This window comes from Haliotis cracherodii, unplaced genomic scaffold (genome assembly GCF_022045235.1).
Source record: "Haliotis cracherodii isolate W230 unplaced genomic scaffold, xgHalCrac1.p SCAF_27, whole genome shotgun sequence".
Lineage (NCBI taxonomy): Eukaryota > Metazoa > Mollusca > Gastropoda > Lepetellida > Haliotidae > Haliotis > Haliotis cracherodii.
In genome coordinates this window covers 3,314,589-3,336,277 of record NW_027266283.1, presented here as the reverse complement: position 1 = coordinate 3,336,277, position 21,689 = coordinate 3,314,589, and the positions used below count along the sequence as shown (strand labels likewise).

The 21,689-nt window shown below is 40.4% G+C and overlaps 1 protein-coding gene across 4 annotated transcripts; it reads right to left on the bottom strand.

Annotated features, from left to right (window-relative positions):
• Positions 1–231: 231 nt before the first annotated feature.
• LOC139473192 (protein phosphatase 1 regulatory subunit 7-like) lies at positions 232–13,201 on the bottom strand. 4 transcript variants are annotated; one of them, XR_011653921.1, is made up of 10 exons: positions 12,963–13,071; positions 12,365–12,556; positions 11,128–11,193; positions 9,688–9,818; positions 8,390–8,552; positions 7,614–7,730; positions 6,015–6,119; positions 4,229–4,315; positions 2,437–3,089; positions 1,894–1,906 (listed from the first exon to the last, which is right to left on the bottom strand). XR_011653921.1 is itself a non-coding variant. In XM_071255709.1 (9 exons), the coding sequence occupies exons 2-9, from the start codon at positions 12,536–12,538 to the stop codon at positions 2,892–2,894; spliced, it is 1,041 nt and encodes a 346-aa protein (XP_071111810.1). In that variant the 5' UTR covers positions 12,539–12,556; positions 13,140–13,201; the 3' UTR covers positions 232–2,891. The 4 variants fall into 4 exon arrangements, 3 of the variants coding, with proteins under 3 accessions (XP_071111810.1, XP_071111809.1, XP_071111808.1); XM_071255709.1 differs by lacking the exon at positions 12,963–13,071 and adding an exon at positions 13,140–13,201 and having other exon boundaries at positions 232–3,089; XM_071255708.1 differs by lacking the exon at positions 12,963–13,071 and adding an exon at positions 13,079–13,102 and having other exon boundaries at positions 232–3,089.
• Between the last annotated feature and the right edge of the window lie 8,488 nt (positions 13,202–21,689).

Genomic DNA, 21,689 nt, shown 5'->3' with positions numbered 1-21,689 from the left:
TCTGTAAATAATCAAGCCTGGACCAGACAATGCAGTGATTGACATCATGAGCATCAATCCACGCAATTGGGATCGATGACGTGCATCAACCACATCGGCGAGTCTGACCAACCGATCCCGCTAGTCGCCTCTTACGACAAGCATGGTCGCCTTTTACAGCAAGCATGGGTTGCTTCTTGAATCACTGATAGTAATGTAGACCCATATTAATATATAACAGTTTGTATTGGAGAGGGTCTATATAACTAGCGGGACCTAAAAAAAATAATATAATTTATGTTCAATTTATTTATTAGATCGGCTGCTTTTAGTAGGGGCGGCGGGGCTGTGAAATAAAAAAAATAAATCTGAGGCCTAAGGGCTCGTATTGAAAGTATTGAGTAGTTTTTGACTGCGGTCTTACATGAAACCAAAGTCGCCAACACATTCCTGGTGAGTACAGTTGATGTTTATTTTCAACATGTTCAGGGATCTATAATAAATAATAGTGATATTGTAAACAAATACAAAATAATGTCAAGCTGTACATGGTGTGATGAAACCCAGAAAATGGCAAACACAAAGATCTGCATATCATCACGTAAATAAAAAAATCTTCAACAAATTGACACGACTGTAGAAAACCTACATTTCTCCCAAGAATGAATTAAGAGCAATATTTGCTTATGATCTACAAACTGGACATGTAAACTTGCATGTGGTGAGCCATGAACAGCTGTGAATCCAACAACATTTATGTCATTATTGTACGTACAGTCATCTTCCTGAGGCAAGGGAGTTATCCAGTTAACAACCTTGCTGAACTTGGCGGGAATTCCTGAGCTTAATCGAAGTGCCACCAGTGGCTATTATGAGTTATGTCCCAGCTATGTCCCTCCTACTGACCAGTCAGATTCCACCTCTAATATCACTAGCATTCGCTTCAAACAAAATCGCGGTGCCTAGTCAAGCGATCTGATCGATAATTAAAATCTATATTATGATAAGATGGGTCTTACTTAATGAAGTGCATCAAATCATGTGAGCACCTTGATTAAAAACATGAAAAGATTTGGAAAATATCTGTTGGTGGTATACATTCTTTGCAAATCCTGCATTCGACCGAAATCTGCATTGCAGTTTACGAACTGGATGTCGATTTTGTTCAGTTAATTTGATTGGACTACGCATAGCCTAGTTAGTCCAGCCAAAGTATAACTCTATAAACCAGCCTAGTTTGGCAAGGATGGAAACCGGACTTTTATAGTCAATTAATTCCCTTGCCTCAGGAAGATGATATGCAGTACACTTACAGTTGACCTCAGTTGTGGCAATTACAAACAGCAGTGAATCAGTGCACACCCGATCAGGTGCATTAACATTGTTACAAGTTATTGTTGCAAATGTAAGACATCCAGTTGTAAACTTTGGTAATTTAACAAACCAACAACAACTGTAGTTGATAAAAGGCTTTAGTAAAAATGACATTGCTTCAGTATTTGATATTCCAAAGCCTACACAACACATCAGTAATCTATCAGTTCTGTTGCTTTTTATCCTACAATATTTCATAGGCTGAGTGGGGAGAAGACAAAATGTCAGACAAGGTTTCATGACTAACAAACTAAAAACATCACAAACAATTTTTAACTGTCCCTAAGAGGTCTAGCCATGTCTTCCTGCAGTGGAATGGTGTCGACATGAATCAGTATGGGTACAAATAAATCTTTTCACTATCAAAGGATATGGAAATATTTCAAGGTGGAGAGTAAAATCTGTCTCTGCCGAACCAAACAGCATCGTCAACACCAAGGACAGCATCGTCAACACCAAGGACAGCATCGTCAACACCAAGGACAGCATCGTCAACACCAAGGACAGCATGTATGGCATCGCTCCACATATATCCCTGGATCTACTACAGAACCTCAGGACAACATGTTGGACAGAGATCTACTACAGAGAACCTCAGGACAACATGTTGGACATCGCTCCACATACGCCCCTGGATCTACTACAGAGAACCTCAGGACAACATGTTGGACATCGCTCCACATATATCCCTGGATCTACTACAGAGAACCTCAGGACAACATGTTGGACAGAGCTCTACTACAGAGAACCTCAGGACAACATGTTGGACATCGCTCCACATACGCCCCTGGATCTACTACAGAGAACCTTAGGACAGCATGTATGACAGAGCTCCACTTATACCCCTGGATCTACTACAGAGAACCTCAGGACAACATGTTGGACAGAGATCTACTACAGAGAACCTCAGGACAACATGTTGGACAGAGCTCCACATATCCCCCTGGATCTACTACAGAGAACTTCTGGACAGCATGTTGGACAGAGATCTACTACAGAGAACCTCAGGACAACATGTTGGACAGAGATCTACTACAGAGAAGCTCAGGACAACATGTTGGACAGAAATCTACTACAGAGAACCTCAGGACAACATGTTGGACAGAGCTCCACATATACACCCTATGATAGTAACATAAAAAGTTATCAAAGTTACACATGTACATATACTCTATGTGATCTGTCAAGTGCCTATCTATAAGACGCTCCTCCTGAATATCATGAAAACCCAATTTCACGTGTCCTATAAGATAGAGATTTCCTTTATACCATAAGTTATTATTTTCATACCGTAAAGACATAGTTATAAGCTTATGCTTGTTAAAGAAGTAGGTTCTAGTATGTACCTCAGCACTTAATACGTTGAAAAAGCACATGAATTCATTAATACAAAGTATGGGATTTCATAGCATTGACAAAGATATTTGTGTAATATAACACATTTTCAAAAAGTGTTGTATTTTGTCAATTTTACTTAATTACAAACTCCAAGCACTCTTGATGAACTGGACAGAGAATTCACTAACTACTACAGATCATCATCGAGCAAGAGTTGCGTCTATCTGCTTAATCCAGGGCAACGCCAGTTTGATCTTTCTTCGGTAGTTGACGTCCACCTTCTTGTTGTCGGATGGATCGTACCAGATAGGGTTCCTCTCCAGGTAGACTGTCTCCAAGTTCTTGAGGGGGATGAGAGCGTCCACATTGTCCCAGGTCGACACCTGGTTGTCATTGAACTAGAATACAGATGACACTGTCACTTAACTGAAATACACTTAACACTGCCACTTAACTAAAATACATAGTTATCGTCACATTTGTTCGCACTTTCATAATTGAAATACACACTTGTATGTAGTGTTATTGAACTGAAATATATATCGCCAAGTATTTTCGAACAGCCGTGTTTGATACTGATTTGTCACATTATAGGGAGAGGTGTGACGTCTTCAAAGCTGCCAACTTGAGAATGCATGTGTTTGGCCTGTCAACATTGAGTTCATGTGAAGAACTGAACACCTGTCAGAAAATTACGTCGTCATTCAGAATCATGGTGCCTGTGTCATGATGAAAAGGAAGAGTAAAATAGTGTGAACACAATAATGTGACAAATATTCATATTTAGTGAATAGGTTTCAAACTATCAATTACTTTTTTAGTTTTAATGCCGACCTGTGAGAACAGTGCACCAAAGCCTGTCTCTTCATTTTAAAGGGGGCACGGGTGGCCCAGTCGTCTAAGGCGCCGCGATTCGCTGTGCAGAGTTGCGTCCCTTGGCCACGCCAGAAACCTATGATTGTGGGTTCGAATCCCGGTTCGCCCCGATTATGTTTCTAGGTTTGTCAGCACCATACCCGTGCTCGTGGGTTTCACCGAAGTGGTAAACGTCTGAGACCTGCATCACTTCGGGCTTTTCTCCCACATTAAGCTGACACGCCGTGATATAACTGGAATACTGTTAAAAGCGGCGTTAAACCCAACTCACTCACTCACTCTTCATTTAAAGTACGCAACCAATCAGGTGTTCGACAATAGGTGACGTCACTCGAGTGCAGTGAAAGTTTACAGATAAGGCAATGGAGGTCACTCCTTCTATCAAGGAGTTTTTTTCTTTCGGAATGTAACTGAATTTTATAGTTGAAGGCATCGCCTACTGATATAAAGCAGAATTTGAGTTTTGAATCACTCATCCTTTGAAATATCAGCAATGCCCTCTTAACTGTTCGAAACTAGGGTACCTCAGGATATACAAATGTTATTTACACATCCAATATTTGATCATTAATGTGTTGAGAAGTACAAGTTGTTATACATAGCGGTGTCTGATCCCTTTGATGAGCAGTGTTTATCAGCAGTAAAACATCGGAAATGTTACCCAAAATTCTTGAAGTTCTGTGAGATGTGCAATATTTTCAATCTTCTTAATTTTATTTTCTGCAAGATCCAGAGTTGTCAACCTCAACTGAAACACATAAACACAGAAATCATTAATCTGCAACAAATATGTCAAGTGCAATATGTGTTTGTGTGACCAGTTTAAGGTCAGGTGAGCTGAAATTGGGATTAACGCCGCGTCCAAGATTATTGCACTTATATAGCGACGTGCATTCACGTGTGTGTGTGTGTGTGGCTGCTTGTACTAGTCCAGACTGATGCCAATTTATAGTGCTAACTCACTGAGATACCCTGCCGCAGTTTAACATGAATACCCCACTCAGACACAGTATACGGACTCCGAGCCGACTAGTCCTTGTTTTAGCCCCTTAATGCCGAGTGCCAGACAGGGTAACAACAAGTACCATCTTTTAACATCTTTTGGTATGACGCAGCTGGGGATCGAACCCCGGACCTTCCACTCTACGGGCGGACGCTCTACCACTAGACCATGGAGGCGGTCGACCAGTTCAAGGACGATGCCAACTAAATATCTTGCATCCATAGCATGACCACAACAGTCTCAGGGTGACGACATGTCAGACAATTCACTTGTTGTCCAAGGATTTCACTCATATACTATCATTGTACATGCTCTGAAGCCTTTAGCCTATTTCAGACGGGAATTTCAAGACAATCAACCCTGAACAAGGAGAGTGAACATTGACAGTGAACACTGAGAGTGAACACTGAGATTGAACACATAGGGAACACTGAGATTGAACACATAGTGAACACTGAGAGTGAACAAGGAGCATGAACACTGAGAGTGAACATGGAGAGTGAACACTGACAGCGACCATGGAGAGTGAACACTGAGAGCAAACATGGAGAGTGAACACTGAGAATAAACACTGAGAGTGAACACTGAGAGGAAACACTAAGAGTAAACATGGAGAGTGAACACTGAGATTGAACAAGGAGAGTGAACACTGAGTGCAAACATGGAGAGTGAACACTGAGAGCAAACATGGAGAGTGAACACTGAGATTGAACAAGGAGGGTGAACACTGAGATTGAACAAGGAAGGTGAACACTGACAGTGAACACAGAGTGAACATGGAGTTTGAACACTGAGACTGAACAAGGAGGGTGAACACTGACAGTGAACACTGAGAGTGAACACTGAGATTGAACAAGGAGGGTGAACACTGAGAGTGATTAAGAAGGGTGAACACTGAGAGTGAACACTGAGATTGAACAAGGAGGGTGAACACTGAGAGTGAACAAGAAGGGTGAACACTAAGAGTGAACAAGGAGGGTGAACACTGAGAGTGAACAAGAAGGGTGAACACTGACAGCGAACACTGAGAGTGAACACTGAGAGTAAACACTGAGAGTAAACACTGAGAGTAAACACTAAGAGTAAACATGGAGAGTGAACACTGAGATTGAACACTGAGAGTGAACACTGAGATTGAACAAAGAGGGTGAACACTGAGAGTGAACAAGGAGGGTGAACACTGAGAGTGAACACTGAGATTGAACAAGGAGGGTGAACACTGAGAGTGAACATGGAGAGTGAACACTGAGATTGAACAAGGAGAGTGAACACTGAGATTGAACAAGGAGCATGAACACTGAGAGTGTAACATGCAATCTAAAGTTTTCCTACAGTCATACTTTTGTGCATCCCAAAGGACTCATTATGTAAATAGCTTGCGTCCATTCCCAGTTGAACGTGTACAGGTTGCAACAATTTTAGTGTGGTATAGCCCTGTACTCACATTTTTGTCAAGTCCCTGGATCTTCTCAATGCCGTTGTGGCTGATGTACAGCTCCTCCAGGTTGACCAGACACTCCAGGCCCTGTATCGTCACTAGGCGGTTGTCCTGGGGGACAAGGCAGGCAACAAGTCAGTAAACAAGGTAGACAATGGGTCCGTGAACAAGTCAGTCAACAAGGTAGGTAACGGGTCAGTCAACAGGGTAGGCAATGGGTCCGTGAACAAGTCAGTCAACAAGGTAGGTAACGGGTCAGTCAACAGGGTAGGCAATGGGTCCGTGAACAAGTCAGTCAACAAGGTAGGTAACGGGTCAGTCAACAGGGTAGGCAATGGGTCCGTGAACAAGTCAGTCAACAAGGTAGGTAACGGGTCAGTCAACAGGGTAGGCAATGGGTCAGTCAACAAGTCAGTCAACAAGGTAGGCAACGGGTCAGTCAACAGGGTAGGCAATGGGTCAGTCAACAAGTCAGTCAACAAGGTAGGCAACAAGGTAGACAATGGGTCAGTCAACAGGGTAGGCAATGGGTCAGTCAACAGGGTAGGGGATGGGTCAGTCAACAGGGTAGGCAATGGGTCAGTCAACAAGGTAGGGGATGGGTCAGTCAACAAGGTAGGCAATGGGTCAGTCAACAGGGTAGGGGATGGGTCAGTCAACAAGGTAGGGGATGGGTCAGTCAACAAGGTAGGGGATGGGTCAGTCAACAAGGTAGGGGATGGGTCAGTCAACAGGGTAGGCAATGGGTCAGTCAACAAGGTAGGGGATGGGTCAGTCAACAGGGTAGGCAATGGGTCAGTCAACAGGGTAGGGGATGGGTCAGTCAACAGGGTAGGCAATGGGTCAGTCAACAACGTAGGGGATGGGTCAGTCAACAGGGTAGGCAATGGGTCAGTCAACAACGTAGGGGATGGGTCAGTCAACAGGGTAGGAAATGGGTCAGTCAACAGGGTAGGCAATGGGTCAGTCAACAAGGTAGGGGATGGGTCAGTCAACAAGGTAGGCGATGGGTCAGTCAACAAGGTATACAATGGGTCTGTCAACAAGGCACACAATGGGGCAGTCAACAAGGCAGTCAACAAGGCAGGCAATGGGTCAGTCAACAAGGCAGACAATGAGCCTATCAACAAGACAGGCAATGAGCCTGTCAACAAGGCAGTTAACAAGGTAGGTAGTCAATCAACGAGTCTGTCAACAAGTCAGTCAATGGGTCAGTCAACAAGGCAGGCAATGGGTCAGTCAACAAAGCAGGCAATGGGTCAGTCAACAAGGCAGGCAATGGGTCAGTCAACAAGGCAGGCAATGGGTCAGTCCACAAGGTAGTCAATGGGTCAGTCCACAAGTCAGATAATGGGTCAGCAAACAAGACAGGCAATGAGCCCATCAACGAAGTCAGTCAACAAGTCAGTCAACAAGGCAGGTAAATGGGTCAGTCTACAAGAGAGGCGACTGGTCAGTCAAAAAGTGAGGCGACAAGGTAATCAACGGACATACAAAACAATTATGCTTCATGTGAAGCACATCCATCAATAGATGGACAAATTGTTTCACAAAAAATGTCTCCCACTTCAATTTTTTAAAGAAATTACACAATAATGTTTTTACCTGTATACTGAGACAAGTGAGGTTGACCAGGGTGTCAAGCCCGGACAATGTTGTGATTTTATTCTTCCCAAGGAACAGGCTGCTCAGTCTGGTCAGCTTGTCAATACCCTGTATTTTCTGTAAACAAATTGAAAGAACAAGATCATAAAACAATCTATCCCTATCTTTTCTCAATTACACCTTCTGTTGTGCTTTCCATCACCAGCATGCTCACGCTATTTTCCAGATTTGTGACTCAGCTAGAATCCTACCCTGATTCTCTTAGCACCTACCTTGTTTTTGTTATCAACTACCTTGATTCTCTTAGCACCTACCTTGTTTTTGTTATCAACTACCCTGATTCTGTTAGCATCTACCCATTTTCTGTCGGCACCTACCTTGATTCTGTTATAAACTACCCTGATTGTGTTAGCACCTACCCTGATTGTTTTAGCACCTACCCTGATTCTGTGATCACCTACCCTGATTGTGTTAGCACCTACCCTGATTGTGTTAGCACCTACCCTGATTCTGTTATCACCTACCGTGATTGAGTTAGCACGTACCTTGATTCTGTTATCACCTACCCTGATTCTGTTATCACCTACCGTGCTTCTGTCGGCACCTACCCTGAGTCTGTTATCACCTACCCTGATTCTGTTATCACCTACCCTGATTCTGTTATCACCAACCCTGATTCTATCAGCACCTACCCTGATTCTGTTATCACCTCCCCTGATTCTGTTATCACCAACCCTGATTCTATCAGCACCTACCCTGATTCTGTTATCACCTACCCTGATTCTGTTAGCACCTAATTCCAGCATCTCCACATTGACCAGATGGTCGATGTTCTCAACCGTCTGTATCTTGTTCTGCACCAGAAACAGTTTCGTCAATTTTGTGAGACCCTCCAAACCTTCAATTGTCCGAATGTGGTTGAAGGACAAATCAAGTTGTCTGTAAAACAAGAACAGGTTTCCTCCTTTATCTCCTCCAAGAGAAATATATGCACATGAATATAGTGTGCTAATGAATGGACGAGGACCAGGTCCTCATCATCACTACAGTGTTATTACAAGTCCTACAGACCGCCTCCGTGGTCTAGTGGTAGAGCGTCCGCCTGGGGAGCGGAAAGTTCGGGGTTCAATGCCAAAAGACGTTAAAAGATGGTACTTGTTGTTACCCTGTCTGGAGATCGGCATTAGGGGGCTAAAACAAGGACACATACACACACACACACACACACACACACACACACACACATGCACGTCGCTATATAAGTGCAATAATCTTGGACGCGACATTAAACCCAAATTTCACCTCACCTAAAAGTCCTACATGGTTATAAGTTGGTGGCTTCAGAGGTGATGTTTATCATGCGATGATGAGCACCTCTGCACTTTGACGACTGGGACACCCATGGGTTCTAAACTCCTCAGAGAGTTGAGAATGAAAATGGACTGCCCACTGATCTAGTGACCAGGGTAACAATACGATCTATCATGGTCTGTGTTCATTTGAGCAGGGCGCAATACAAATTCATACCATAACAATATAACAAGCATGAAATACTCACATCCCCCACCAATACTAACACCATTACAGTCTAAGTCCAAGCCGTTGCCATGGAAACTTCGAAAATAATTTTTTCAGAACTCCCAACCTATCAAAAGGCACCAGTTTACCAATAGACCTATCTATGTGCCAAGTTTAGTTCAGATATCTCTCGTTTTTCGGTTCTGCTGCAGAAACAAAACATAGCAGACAGACAGCACCCATTCCTATTACCCCCTTCCACTTTGTGGCAGGGAGTGAGTGAGTGAGTTTGGTTTTACGCCGCTTTTAACAATATTCCAGCAATATCACGGCGGGGGACACCAGAAATGGGCTTCACACATTGTACCCATGTCGGGAATCGAACCCGGGTCTTCGGCGTGACGAGCAAACGCTTTAACCACTAGGCTACCCGACCGCCCCTTTTTGTGGCAGGGGATAACAATAGCATGTGTTTGTAGGACCTAATCTTTCTGGACAAGATAGTTTGACTATGATATGCTGGTCAAGCTGGTCAGAAGGTGGAACGCCGACTTACTCCAGGTTTACAAGTCCCTCCAGGTTCTCAATCTTGGTCAGCTGGTTGTCGTACAAATCCAGCTCCCGCAGTGTCACCAAGGTGCTCAAACCCTCGATCTTCTTCACCAGGTTCTGACGGAGACACAGGGTCTGAAACACACATTACAAATTGTTATACCTCTATTAAGCAGTGTTTGAAATCATTTTAAAACCCAAAGTGAGTGAGTGAGTGAGTATGGTTTCACACCGCTTTTAGCAATATTCCAGCAATATCACGGCGGGGGACACCAGAAATGAGCTTCACACATTGTACCCATGTCGGGAATCGAACCCGGGTCTTCGGCGTGACGAGCGAACGCTTGAACCGTTAGGCTACCCGATCGCCCCAAAACCAAAGAGACAATTTGGCAGTTGACACATAAGTGTTGCCTGTCCATCTTCAAAGTTACCTGCCCCCATTGACATTATATATGTTAAAATATTGCAAAAATAAGAGACACTTTTTGAGGATTGATGTCATGATTCACTTGAAATAATGCTAACAATTACCAGAGAATCTATGAGGAGTTATGATAAAACTGAATACGTAAGCATTCTTAAAATCATCTGCCAGACAGTCGGGCAGGTGGAAGAAAATTTCATGCAGCCCGACAGAAAAGTTACCAGCCACGGGCAGGCAGGCAGTTATTTTAGACATTGCTATTAAGAATCTTTGAATTTTAATGGTAAACCCATATCATGTCACAAAACAATAAAATTTCAATGCTGACCTAACAATAGAAAACGGTCGCGGTCGCGGTCACGGTCACATGACAGACACTGACCTTGAATATTGACCAATAACATGATCACTATTTTTCAGATATTGATGGACATATCAATTCCTTGGGCAATAATGAAAACTGATTAGTGACTAGTGTATAAATGATTACAAGATATGATGATTACGTATTAACTTCTCATAGATAACAACATGGTATCTTGAAGGCAATGCACAGACTTTCAGTCTTTCTTCAGAAGATCATGTTGACATGCTAACTAACACTCATCTTCCCAAGGCAAGGGATTTTAAAAGTTCAGTTTCCACCCTTTCCGAACTAGGCTGGAATTAAGGAATTATATTTTGGATGGACTAATGAGTCTATGCATGGTCCAATAAAAAAAACAACGAAACTAAATCGACATCCGGTTCATAAACAACATGGCAACTGCGACGCTGAATTCGTACAATTGTAGGATTTGCAGAGCATGTGTACTGTCAACTGGGCATCAACAGATATTTTCCAAATCTTTCCATGATTTTGATCAAGGTTCTCAAGTGATTTGATGCACTTTGCGAGGTAAAACCCGTTTTATTACAAGACTAGCTCTAAATCAGGGCCCATCGCATGACTTGCTTGTCAGGCTGTCTGGAAATGTTACATTCTAACAATGTTTAGCACTATAGTTGCACATTTACCTCACATCTTGTTAAATTTTCCAAGTTTTCTATCTTAGCAATACGGCTGTGGTTCAAGTCGACATCCTGAAAGAAGAAGAGGCAGACATTACAAGAAGTGAGTGAGTGAGTGAGTGAGTGAGTGAGTGAGTGAGTGAGTGAGTGAGGGTGAGTGAGTGAGTGAGTGATGCCCTAAGAAGAATGTCCGATCACATGTTTGCACTCTTGCTATCCACATCAGCTCAGAAAATCTGCTTGCATCAGAGACTAGCTCATGTTCAAATATTTGAGTGAGAGAGTGAGTGAGTATGGTTTTACGCCGCTTTTAGCAATATTCCAGCCATATCACAGCGGGGGACACCAGAAATGGGCTTCACACATTGTACCCATGTCGGGAATCTAACCCGGGTCTTCGGCGTGAAAGCGAATGCTGTAACCACTAGGCTACCCGACCGCCCCTTCAAATATTTGAAATATTTGAAAGTGTTGTTGTCAATCCAAAACATGAAATGTTAAAGGAACAGAATCTATGCCAGTTCTCATCAGTGCTCATGAACAAGTCGGATAACTATCCTAATTTCGGAAAGTTTGTTTGTCTTTGTACTCAAGCAGACTCCGTGGGCAATAAAGGGTCCTTTTCATACCTTGTCCTTCCAGCTTCAAAATAAACAGTCATGGTGCTACAACTGTCATAAGCCTATGTTACAGTATGGGAGTTACGATCATCTTAGTGTTAAGATAGCTTGCGGAAAGGGACGAAGATCAAGATTTTGGTATGCAAAGGGAAGTAACTCCCTTTCAGTGTTCACACAAAACATGGATTTAGAAATCAAGTCTTTGAAATCTTGATCTTTATAAAATGATTGTGGTTTTGAGAAAACATTTGGACAATATGAAGTTCTTACCAGCACACATATATACTAAAATAATGCCAATACGCAGCATTAGAAATTGGCACTAGTCCTGTAGTCCTTGCCAAACTGCCCAATGGTAAAGCCAAAGGTATCATAAGGACTAGTAGAAATTCGCCCTTTTTAAGGGTTTTGCTATCTATTATCATTATGAGGACTAGTGGACGAAAACTGTTAGTTTCTAACCCTGAATATGACGTAAATTTTTAACTCTCACTCACGTGTACACTAAAATATTGAGCGAACCCTTTAATTTGTAACACAGTATGCTTCGCCACCTAATCCTCAGTTTGTTTGCAACTTACAAAATCATGTAGTCCCTTTTAAATAAAACTCAGCATACTTACAAAGGCATCCTGATCTACAATGACCAATTCTCGTGCATCTTCAACAGCTTGTTCTTCCTGTTTAGGTTCTTCCTTTTCAAGTTCGTCTTCACTGGAAACTGTGGCTTCAGCTGCTGCCAGATTCTCGACCTCATCAGTAGGCTCTGCTACCTCCTTCGTCTTGTTGTCTGACATGGCTGTCTTTTGTTCTCGCTGAAATGATTAACATGTGAATTATGATATGAAGGTATTATTATCATTTTCTTTAGCTATTCATTAGATTTTACCTTACTTTTTTTGTTACACATAATCTCTCAAACATATTTACTATGAAAGACTAATAAATATAAGAATTAAATAATATCTAGGTGTAGATTGCCAAGATGAAATGTTTGCCCAGATAATTTATTGAGTATATCGACACAATTTATTGGTTTGGTTTTGGTCTGGGAGAGTTTGAAATGAAGCTATGGTGTGCATATGCGTAGCAAAATGTTGCGTGATCATAACGTTATATTGACTTATTGTGAGGCTATTGTTAATTAGGATATTTCATGGGTGTTTGTGATACTGAAAAACTGTTTCACTAAATGTTAGGTCGACTGAAAAAGATCTTTACTGTTTGTCTTGATTTGGGGGAAATATTTGAAGACAGTATCGTATGCGATGTTGATCTGTGCAAGTTTAACTGCGGAATGAAATATTGTGACATGGGTACTGCAAATAGAAACTGACGATCAGCATGCGTCAAAAGCTATTTTCTGCATCTTAGTCACGATGAAACGTCAAGACTAACTTTAGTTTACATCAAGCTCAGCTTCGCTCCGAATGCAAAATAGATTCTGATTGGATTGTATGTAAGGGAGACAATACAGACCAGAGGATAACACCCGCTAATAAATTCTTTCCGCACGGTGGACGAACAAATCTGCTATATAACACATTTTAAAGAATTTCCCGACAACATATAATACATGAAACATCAAAAATATATGATGGAAGATGTCTAAGTGTTTACAAAATGTAAACGCTGTTGAAACAACATTGACTTATTACATAGTAATTACACCTTATTTGGCGAAAAAGGCTTCTAATTGTCGGGCGAAAACGGCACCTCTATTTTTAAAAAAACGATAAGAACGATTTATGTAGTACAGTAAACTACGGTTATAACGAACTCAAAGGGACTACTAATTTTAGTTCGTTATAACCGTAGTTCGTTATAAGCATACATACCGCATAACTACAGCACATGGTCGGGACCAAAAAAGTAAGTTCGTTATATCCGTCAGTTCGTTATAAGCGTGTTCGTTATAACCATGGTTTACTGTAGTATATATGCTTCATTTATTTGCTTTACGATGTTGTTGTTGTAATGTTGTTGTATATATGTTTTCCTTGGGCGGGGACACGGTCTGTTATCCGAAGAAACATTCTTGGCTGCCGGCAGAAATTGGAGATGTTAATGAAATATTTATAAAATTACTATATTTATTTCCTACTTACTAAAATAAATATTGAATGTATAGTATACACGTAGTCCAATTTCTTGACATTTCCGCCAGACTCAGTTTCAGATTGACATTGAGTTAATTTGAGTAAAGGTACTTAAAACTTCAAAACATGTATGGTATTTGTTTTAGCGATAGCCTAAGTTTAGTTGCGCCTCCCAACAGTCGTCGAGTAGGGTCTAGTTTCTAATGTAAACCTTTTTTTTAACATTTCACAATTATTTGTGTTTGCAAGTGACCATGTGAGTTTAATTTCATGTATTTCAGTACCAAGGTTAAAAAAATAATAAGGTGCTGTTTTCGCCAGGCAATAGTAGCCGTTTTCGCTTCAGGCGAGGTGACGTTTTCGCCAATCGGTGCCGTTTTCGCTCAGTGACGTTTTGCTGAGGTGCCGTTTTAGCTATAACCCCGTTCAGGCGAGTTCCCGCTGTCGTTCAGATAGGAAGCACTCGATTGACGTCGAGGGAAATTGGCCCCCACTTGGAAATATTGTCACACACGCACACTGACAGGTTGTCAAGCCTTAATTGGATCTACATACGCTATTGTAGACCGGCATTTCATCTACCACATCTCTCTCTACTATATGTCTTTGGTGTGTGCAATCTGAGACCGTATGGTCTCTGGTACAAAACAGGCAATTTATGTGTACTCTAAGTCTGTCATAAAGACCCTGATACAAATATATCCCATACAGCCCATGCAAGTCTATAATGTTTGGCAAGTCTAGATTACTGCAGTATCTGAAAATGAAGAGAGTCTCTGAGCTCCTTTTTATTATAGAGCTCCTTTTTATTATATTTTTATGAAGATAATTAACAACTGTTTTTTATATATTTTGTATGATAAGTTCATTTCATAGACTAGATACTCGCTTCCAGTCAAAATAGCAGGGTATCCAACACAAATAGCAACAGAAATGATATCAACTGATTTACACTGAGAAACCATCCTTTCTTACATATACAGTGTCTACCAAAATCGGAATGTTGGAACGCGGTCAAATTTGACCCCATTAAAGGTCCTTTAGAATTTTATAACAAAATATTTTTAAAATATTGCTCATTATTAATTGTAGTAATTTTATGGTTTTACCCTAACAATCTCACATAAGTGCTTCAGAGTGGCCTTAATTGACCCCCCTGACCTTGTGGTCAAATTTGACCATGTTCCACCTCTCCGACTTTGGTAGACTTTTTATATGTTATAAAGAGATAATTTCTGAGTTTAAATCAGTTGAAATATGTTCTGTTGCAATTTGTGGTGGGTTGGGTCTATATTTGGCTAGACTGACTGGACTATACAGCATATATAATGAACGTAGGACTTAGTATCTCCTACCTAGGAGATAGTAATTCCAGGCCATACTAAGTCTTGCGTAGGATTTCCTATCTCCTACGCAGGAGATACTAAGTCCTACGTAGCAGATACTAAGACAAAAAAATAACTCACCGTGGCCCTACTACGCTTCCGTAGTAACCAGCTATATACCCTATCCACATTCGTATAACATGTTTTTTAACATTTTGCTCAGTTTAGATTCCCATGGCTGTCGCAGAGAAGCTTCATACCATAACATGTTCCAGGCCATCTTGAAGATGGCATATTTAATAATATGACCCATTATTTAATAATATTTAAATAAATATCGATATACATGAGAAACCATCCGCATTCACCATATACCCTTGTGCTGTGCTATATTTTAACCCAAGAACTTTTTACATGCATATACATGCATTTTTTAATAACATCCAAATGTCTGATCCATACAATAGAATCGGGCTTGTTTTTGTATCAAATATTTTAAACAAATAAGTAAACATGATATCCTTGGCTTGCAATGAAATTTTATGTGCATTCTTTGACCAAGTTAATCTGCTTGTAAAACACACGCCTAAGTATTTATAAAATGGAACAATTTCTGCAGATTTCCCTCTATAATGCTATGTTTCTTTTCCGGATACGTTACCACCATCTTTAAATACTACAACTTTGGTTTTATCCATATTCACATTATGTTTCGACCTGTCACAATAACTCTCTAATACATGTTTCTACTTTTGCAAGCCAGGTATTGTGCCCGAGAACATGACTATATCGTCAGGGAAAACAAGCAGAAATAATTTAATAGTTTCGGGATTTAGTTGTAATTCCATCAATGCAATTATTGTGGATTTGAAATGCTAATTCATTTATGAAAAAGGAAATAGAAAGGGACTTAATATACACCCTGGTCGGACACCCCATCTTCTCGAGGCAAGGGAGTTAACTGACTATAAATGTCCACGTGGAAAATGGACTTTCATTGTCAGTTAACACCCTTGCCTCGGGAAGATGCGGTCACCCTTGCTATTGATAAAATTATCCGATATAGTGCCATTGTTCCGAACACACACCGTCACTTTTTTATATAACGATCACAATAACTTCCCAGTTCTGCTACTTAGCCCATGTCCTTGAAAGAGAGGGACCACAAGTTAACCCTTAATTTTCACCGAGTCTAAAGCCTTTGCAAACTCTACAAATACAGCATATAACGTCCCTACTTGTACTGATAGATAGCTCTGTATTATAGGATATATAATACAGCTTCGTCAGTGGTGGAGTAATCCTTTCTAAAATCTGCTTGTGACTCATTTAATTTATTTTAAAAACCCGCCCAGAAATCATAATATTTGTTTGGTTTAATGGCTTGTAACGTAGACCAAATGTTTTAGAATTATCTATGCTTGATTCCAAAGTCTTTTTTTTCGCAGAAACATTAATGTACAGATTTACATATAGACTGTCAGTGATCAACTGTCCTTATTCTTTCCAAATTTATTTAAACCTCTACATCGTTCCTTTTCAAATAACTGCCATTCGCTATCAAACCATTGTTGATAGTTTCTTTGAGAGGCATTTAGAAGTTGGAGAAATAATCAAGGATAAGATATATGGATGAACAACCAATTGGCTCCTAACTGTAATAAAGAAGTTGTTCATCCATATATTTTATCCTTTCTTAGTACTCCAAGTTCTAAATGCCTTTCAAGGACGTTATCCGTCGTTTGCTCCTTATTGTAATAAACAGGTTGTTCATCCATATACATGTATCTTATCCTTACTCAGTTGTTGATCACATTTATATCCCTTATTAAATTTCAGATGCAGCGATAATAACAGCTTCAGTAATATACCCAATACTTTCTTCAATGTTTACAAATGCTACATCTTCAGCCTGCTCCAGCAAATCATGTACAGTCTTCTCTTCAACTCAAACAAATTTACAGGAATCATTGATATGTGTATTGCATGGCGTAGGGTCACTGACTTGAAGCGTACGTAAACTAGTCGCGACCGAAGTGAGTGAGTGAGTGAGTGAGTTGGGTTTAACGCCGCTTTTAATGTTACAGTTATATCACGGCGTGTCAGCTTAATGTGGGAGGAAAGCCAGAAGTGATGCAGGTCTCAGACGTTTACCACTTCGGTGAAACCCACGAGCACGGGTATGGTGCTGACAAACCTAGAAACATAATCGGGGCGAACCATGATTCGAACCAACAACCATATGTTTCTGGCCTGACCAAGGGACGCAACTCTGTACAGCGAATCGTGGCGCTTTAGACAACTGGGCCATCCGTGTCCCTCGACGTGACCGGAAGGTGTGATGACTCGGCTCGAGACGGTATGTTAAAGCTGTGGCACATATCAAACAACTCGGACGAGGCAATAACATAATCCACCACACTCGCACCCTGGTTTCCTATAAAACTAATATCTCCCACACCGGCGTCTGACCCGCACCTCCCATTCATAATATGTATATTCAGTATAATACATAATCTAGTAAGTTCTTACCAAAATTATTCAAAATTAAATCCACAGATTTTTTTAGAACTGAAATTGTCTAATAGATCTAGAAACCCCCACACACCGTCATCATGTCTCTCGAGGTATTCAAGGATATCATCTTCTACAAAATAAGAATCAGTACTAAGTCCGGCATTCAAGTCTCCCCCAATCATCATATAAACCAAGTAAGTCTTTTTGTAATATACATGTATGTAATATACATTGTCTCAAAGTCGAACATTCAAGGTGAACATAAACACATGAATATATTATCTTTTTTACATCCAAATAGTTGCAATTACGGCTTTATCACACATGAAAATGCCACTGTTGTTAACTTTAGACCATTTTACATATATAACAAGTTTTAAATTGTTTGATAGTCATTACTTAGAACTTGAGGGATGACAAGGTAGACACAATTGTAGGGATAACAACTTGTTTAATACTGTAAAAAGCGACGTTTCGGTATAGATCCGTATTCCGTTGTCAAGCAGGACTGAATGAGGGACATAGTACAGAATAAATATAGTGGTAGAGGATTAACAGCAACAACAATTGCATGCAGGAGTGGGATAACATGAGTAAGTGTTGACAACAGAAGGATAATACTGTCACAACACGATGGACAGAGAACACATAGATGGAAGCCATTGGGACATGAAGCCAACTAAACATGATAAGTGATTATTGCTTGATGAGTTCATAGTAGGCGGATGGGATGTAATAGTCTTGATCAGGTATCAGGTATAGCAGGTATAATCTCTAGCGGAACACGACATAATTTAGCAAAAGTCAACATGTCCGTAAACCCTTTTTTAAAATAAATATCACTACGGTAAGTTCATTCTGTTTCTGGAACACTATATCGTGTAAGACGTACAACACAGCAGGATTTAAAGGGGGTATGACCCCCCTCCCCTTTACAATATTTTGAGTAAAATACGTTTTTTTTATTCAAAATGCACTACAGCATAGGTTCATTCATGAACGCATAGGAATATTCATACATTCATAATTGTACACCTTTTAACTCCGGCATGAGAACTATCTTACTCTTTGGTCGTTGTTTTAAGCAAAATTCAGAAATATTCAAAATAACTTTAATTGCTGTACTCGTATATACCTCCCACACATACATTGTAGAAGATCATCCCCTCTATCTTACACTGTCATGAATGTATACTTCTATGTATTGTATTCCTGAATATCAGAAGACATATTCTCTGTAATATATAAACTTGCATACAACAATTTTTTACTTTTATGAACTCTCACAGACAGCATAACACAAACATCCTAAGATTGTATATACCATACGAACTTTGAATTATTACAGTATATCCCCATCCAGAAGTGGCATAACATTTTTAATAACTATTAATTAGAGAATATTGTTTTCCGTTTTGTCTCTTGCTTTTTAACAAGAAGATTTACTTTATTAATACATGTACCATGTGTCCAGAAGTGGCCAAGATGGCTATTTTTAAGAGAACGTTTCTATTTTATTTACACATATTACATCCTCTAGGGCTCGACTGTCAGTTAGAGTAGGTATACAGAAATGCGAGCCCTGGAGATATACGGGAGACACATATCACCACCTCGTGAATTTTTCCAGAACATCTCGTAACACCTCCATAGTTAATAAACCATAAACTGTTCCTCTAGGCTGGTGCATATTGTATATACATGTTCTTCTTTTTTTATGAGGGGGCAGGGCGGCCCCGTCGTCGAAGACGCCGCAATTCGCTGTGCAGAATAGCGTCTCTTGGGCACGCCAGAAATGCAGGACTCAGACGTGTATCACTTTGATGAAACCCATGGGTATGGTGCTGACAAACCAAGAAACGTAATCGCTGCGAACCGAGATTTGAACCAACATTGATATGTTTCTGACGTGCCCGATGCATATGGACGCAGCTCTGCACAGCGAAGCGCGGCGCCTAAGACGACTGGACCACCCGCGACCCCCGTCTTTGTGAGATTTGTAGAGGACCTATATAAGGCGCTTGTTGACCTGCTTTCCTTGGTGTTCTGATGAATCCGAGAACCTTAACATATTCTAATATTTTCCACCCAAAATCCTGGGAAAGTATTTTCCAAAAGTTTGAACTCCAATAGTAAATTGTTCAGTGGATTCCCTATGTTACATTTGTCGTGTATAGTATTTAGTTATCCTTTTCAAAATAGGAATTTGTATGATTTGAAGCATTTAGAGAAAAAGATCCCGTCTCCAACTCAAAGAGAATTCCAATCTGATTTAAACATGGTCGTAATGACAGCCATGTTGATTTTGTGACTTGCATCAACAATCTGTCACCAAACAAACCCCGTTATCTATACACCCTCACGTAAACATAATCACCATGCACACATGCTGCGTGTGTGTGAACTCTTTGGAAAAAACGTCTTGTGAAGACTTTCACTCCGGCAACAAACATAAATGACGTCAACAGTTTACATACATACACATCCATATCTTTCCACCAAAACACCCAAACATTTTTGCATGTACCATTGCTACCCCATAACCACCATACACCTGAAGCTGTTTCTCCCCCTTTCATCCTACCACTCTCAACGCCCCGTGCGTTTCCGGGTTAGAATAGGTCCCCAGTTACCTATGTTAGTCGTACAGTCGACTAAATGGAGTGGGTTGTCAGACTCGAATCCTAGGTTCATTGCGTGTCAGCGTAATTCGACGGCGTGATCTCAGCATCAATCACTGGATTGTCTGGTCCAGACTCGATTATGCACAGGCCGCCTTGATACAGCTCGAATATTGCTGAGTGTGGCGTTCATCAATCAATCAATCAATCAATCTGTCAGTCGATCAGTCGATCAATCAATCGAGCAATCAATCGAGCAAGCAAGCAAGTCTCAACGGAAGGCCAATATCACCCCTACAATCTATCTGCAAACTACTTTTGACCCGTGAAGATCCGGGGTAGAATAGGTCTTCAGCAACCCATACTCTCCATGCTTGTCGTAAGAGGCGACTAACGTGATCGGGTGCTCAAGCTCGCTGACTTGGCTTACGCAGGTCTCAATTGCGAGGATGGATGCTCATGATAACAATCACCGGATTGTATGATCCAGACTCGATTATTCACAAACCGCCGTCATATAGCTGGAATATTGCTGTTCAGTGGATTTTTGCATATCTTTGATTTTCAACTAAATATATCTTATGTTGGCGATATTATACCCAAAAACATATTCTGGCGCTTTGTTAGCACTCACAAAATACCCCAACATGGTTTTATTTTGTAAAATAAAATTTGATTTAGAACTTTTAAAAATTAAAATAAAATACCCATACTACACAAATGTTGATGGGTATCTAAAAAATATTATCTTGAAAATCAATAAATTTGCTTTTTTCGGCATAAAAACACGTTAGGGGTCATGTGGTTGCAAGTTCATTCTTTACCCAAGTCTGCATTGAACCAATATATTTTTACACAAATTACCCAGCCACAGATTACATTTCACAAAATGTTGCAGTAATGAGTGATGCTTAAATAGACATTATCAAATTTAACAACAGTTGTTTCAATTCTCCATTGGATAAAAAAGCGAGCTCGGTATTCTTTCTTTTGAATCTCAGTTAATATCTTTTTTGCTCGTGTAGTTTTTTATACATATTGTTCATACTTTTTAAATATTTTTTATTCATTATCATCACAATGATTAAAATGCATTAAATTGTTAAGGCGCTTGGCAACTCATGCTCGACTATCCACTGTATCATATCTCCATTCTGTTATGATGAATACCGCTACAAATTACCATTTTTTATATATATATTTTTTTTATTTATAATTTTTTATTTTAGCACTTATTACCATTTACCATTTATTATTTTAAAAAGCATGTGCGAAATTTGGAACTAACAAAATTCAAGCCATATAACGGAGACCGGCGTCAGAATCAGGTGTGACGAGTCAAAGCTTTAACCTCGCTGGACAAACCCCACCGCCAATGGCTTTGTC

Excerpts from the sequence above, each read along its gene's own strand:
- LOC139473192 (XM_071255707.1), bottom strand. The coding sequence starts at position 13,055 with ATGTCACAATATTTCATTCCGCAGTTAAACTTGCACAGATCAACATCG. Across the intron at positions 9,819-11,127 it reads AAAATTTAACAAGATGTGAG|ACCCTGTGTCTCCGTCAGAA; the intron begins GTAAATGTGCAA and ends TGTGTGTTTCAG. Across the intron at positions 8,553-9,687 it reads GAGGGACTTGTAAACCTGGA|ACAACTTGATTTGTCCTTCA; the intron begins GTAAGTCGGCGT and ends CTTGTTTTACAG.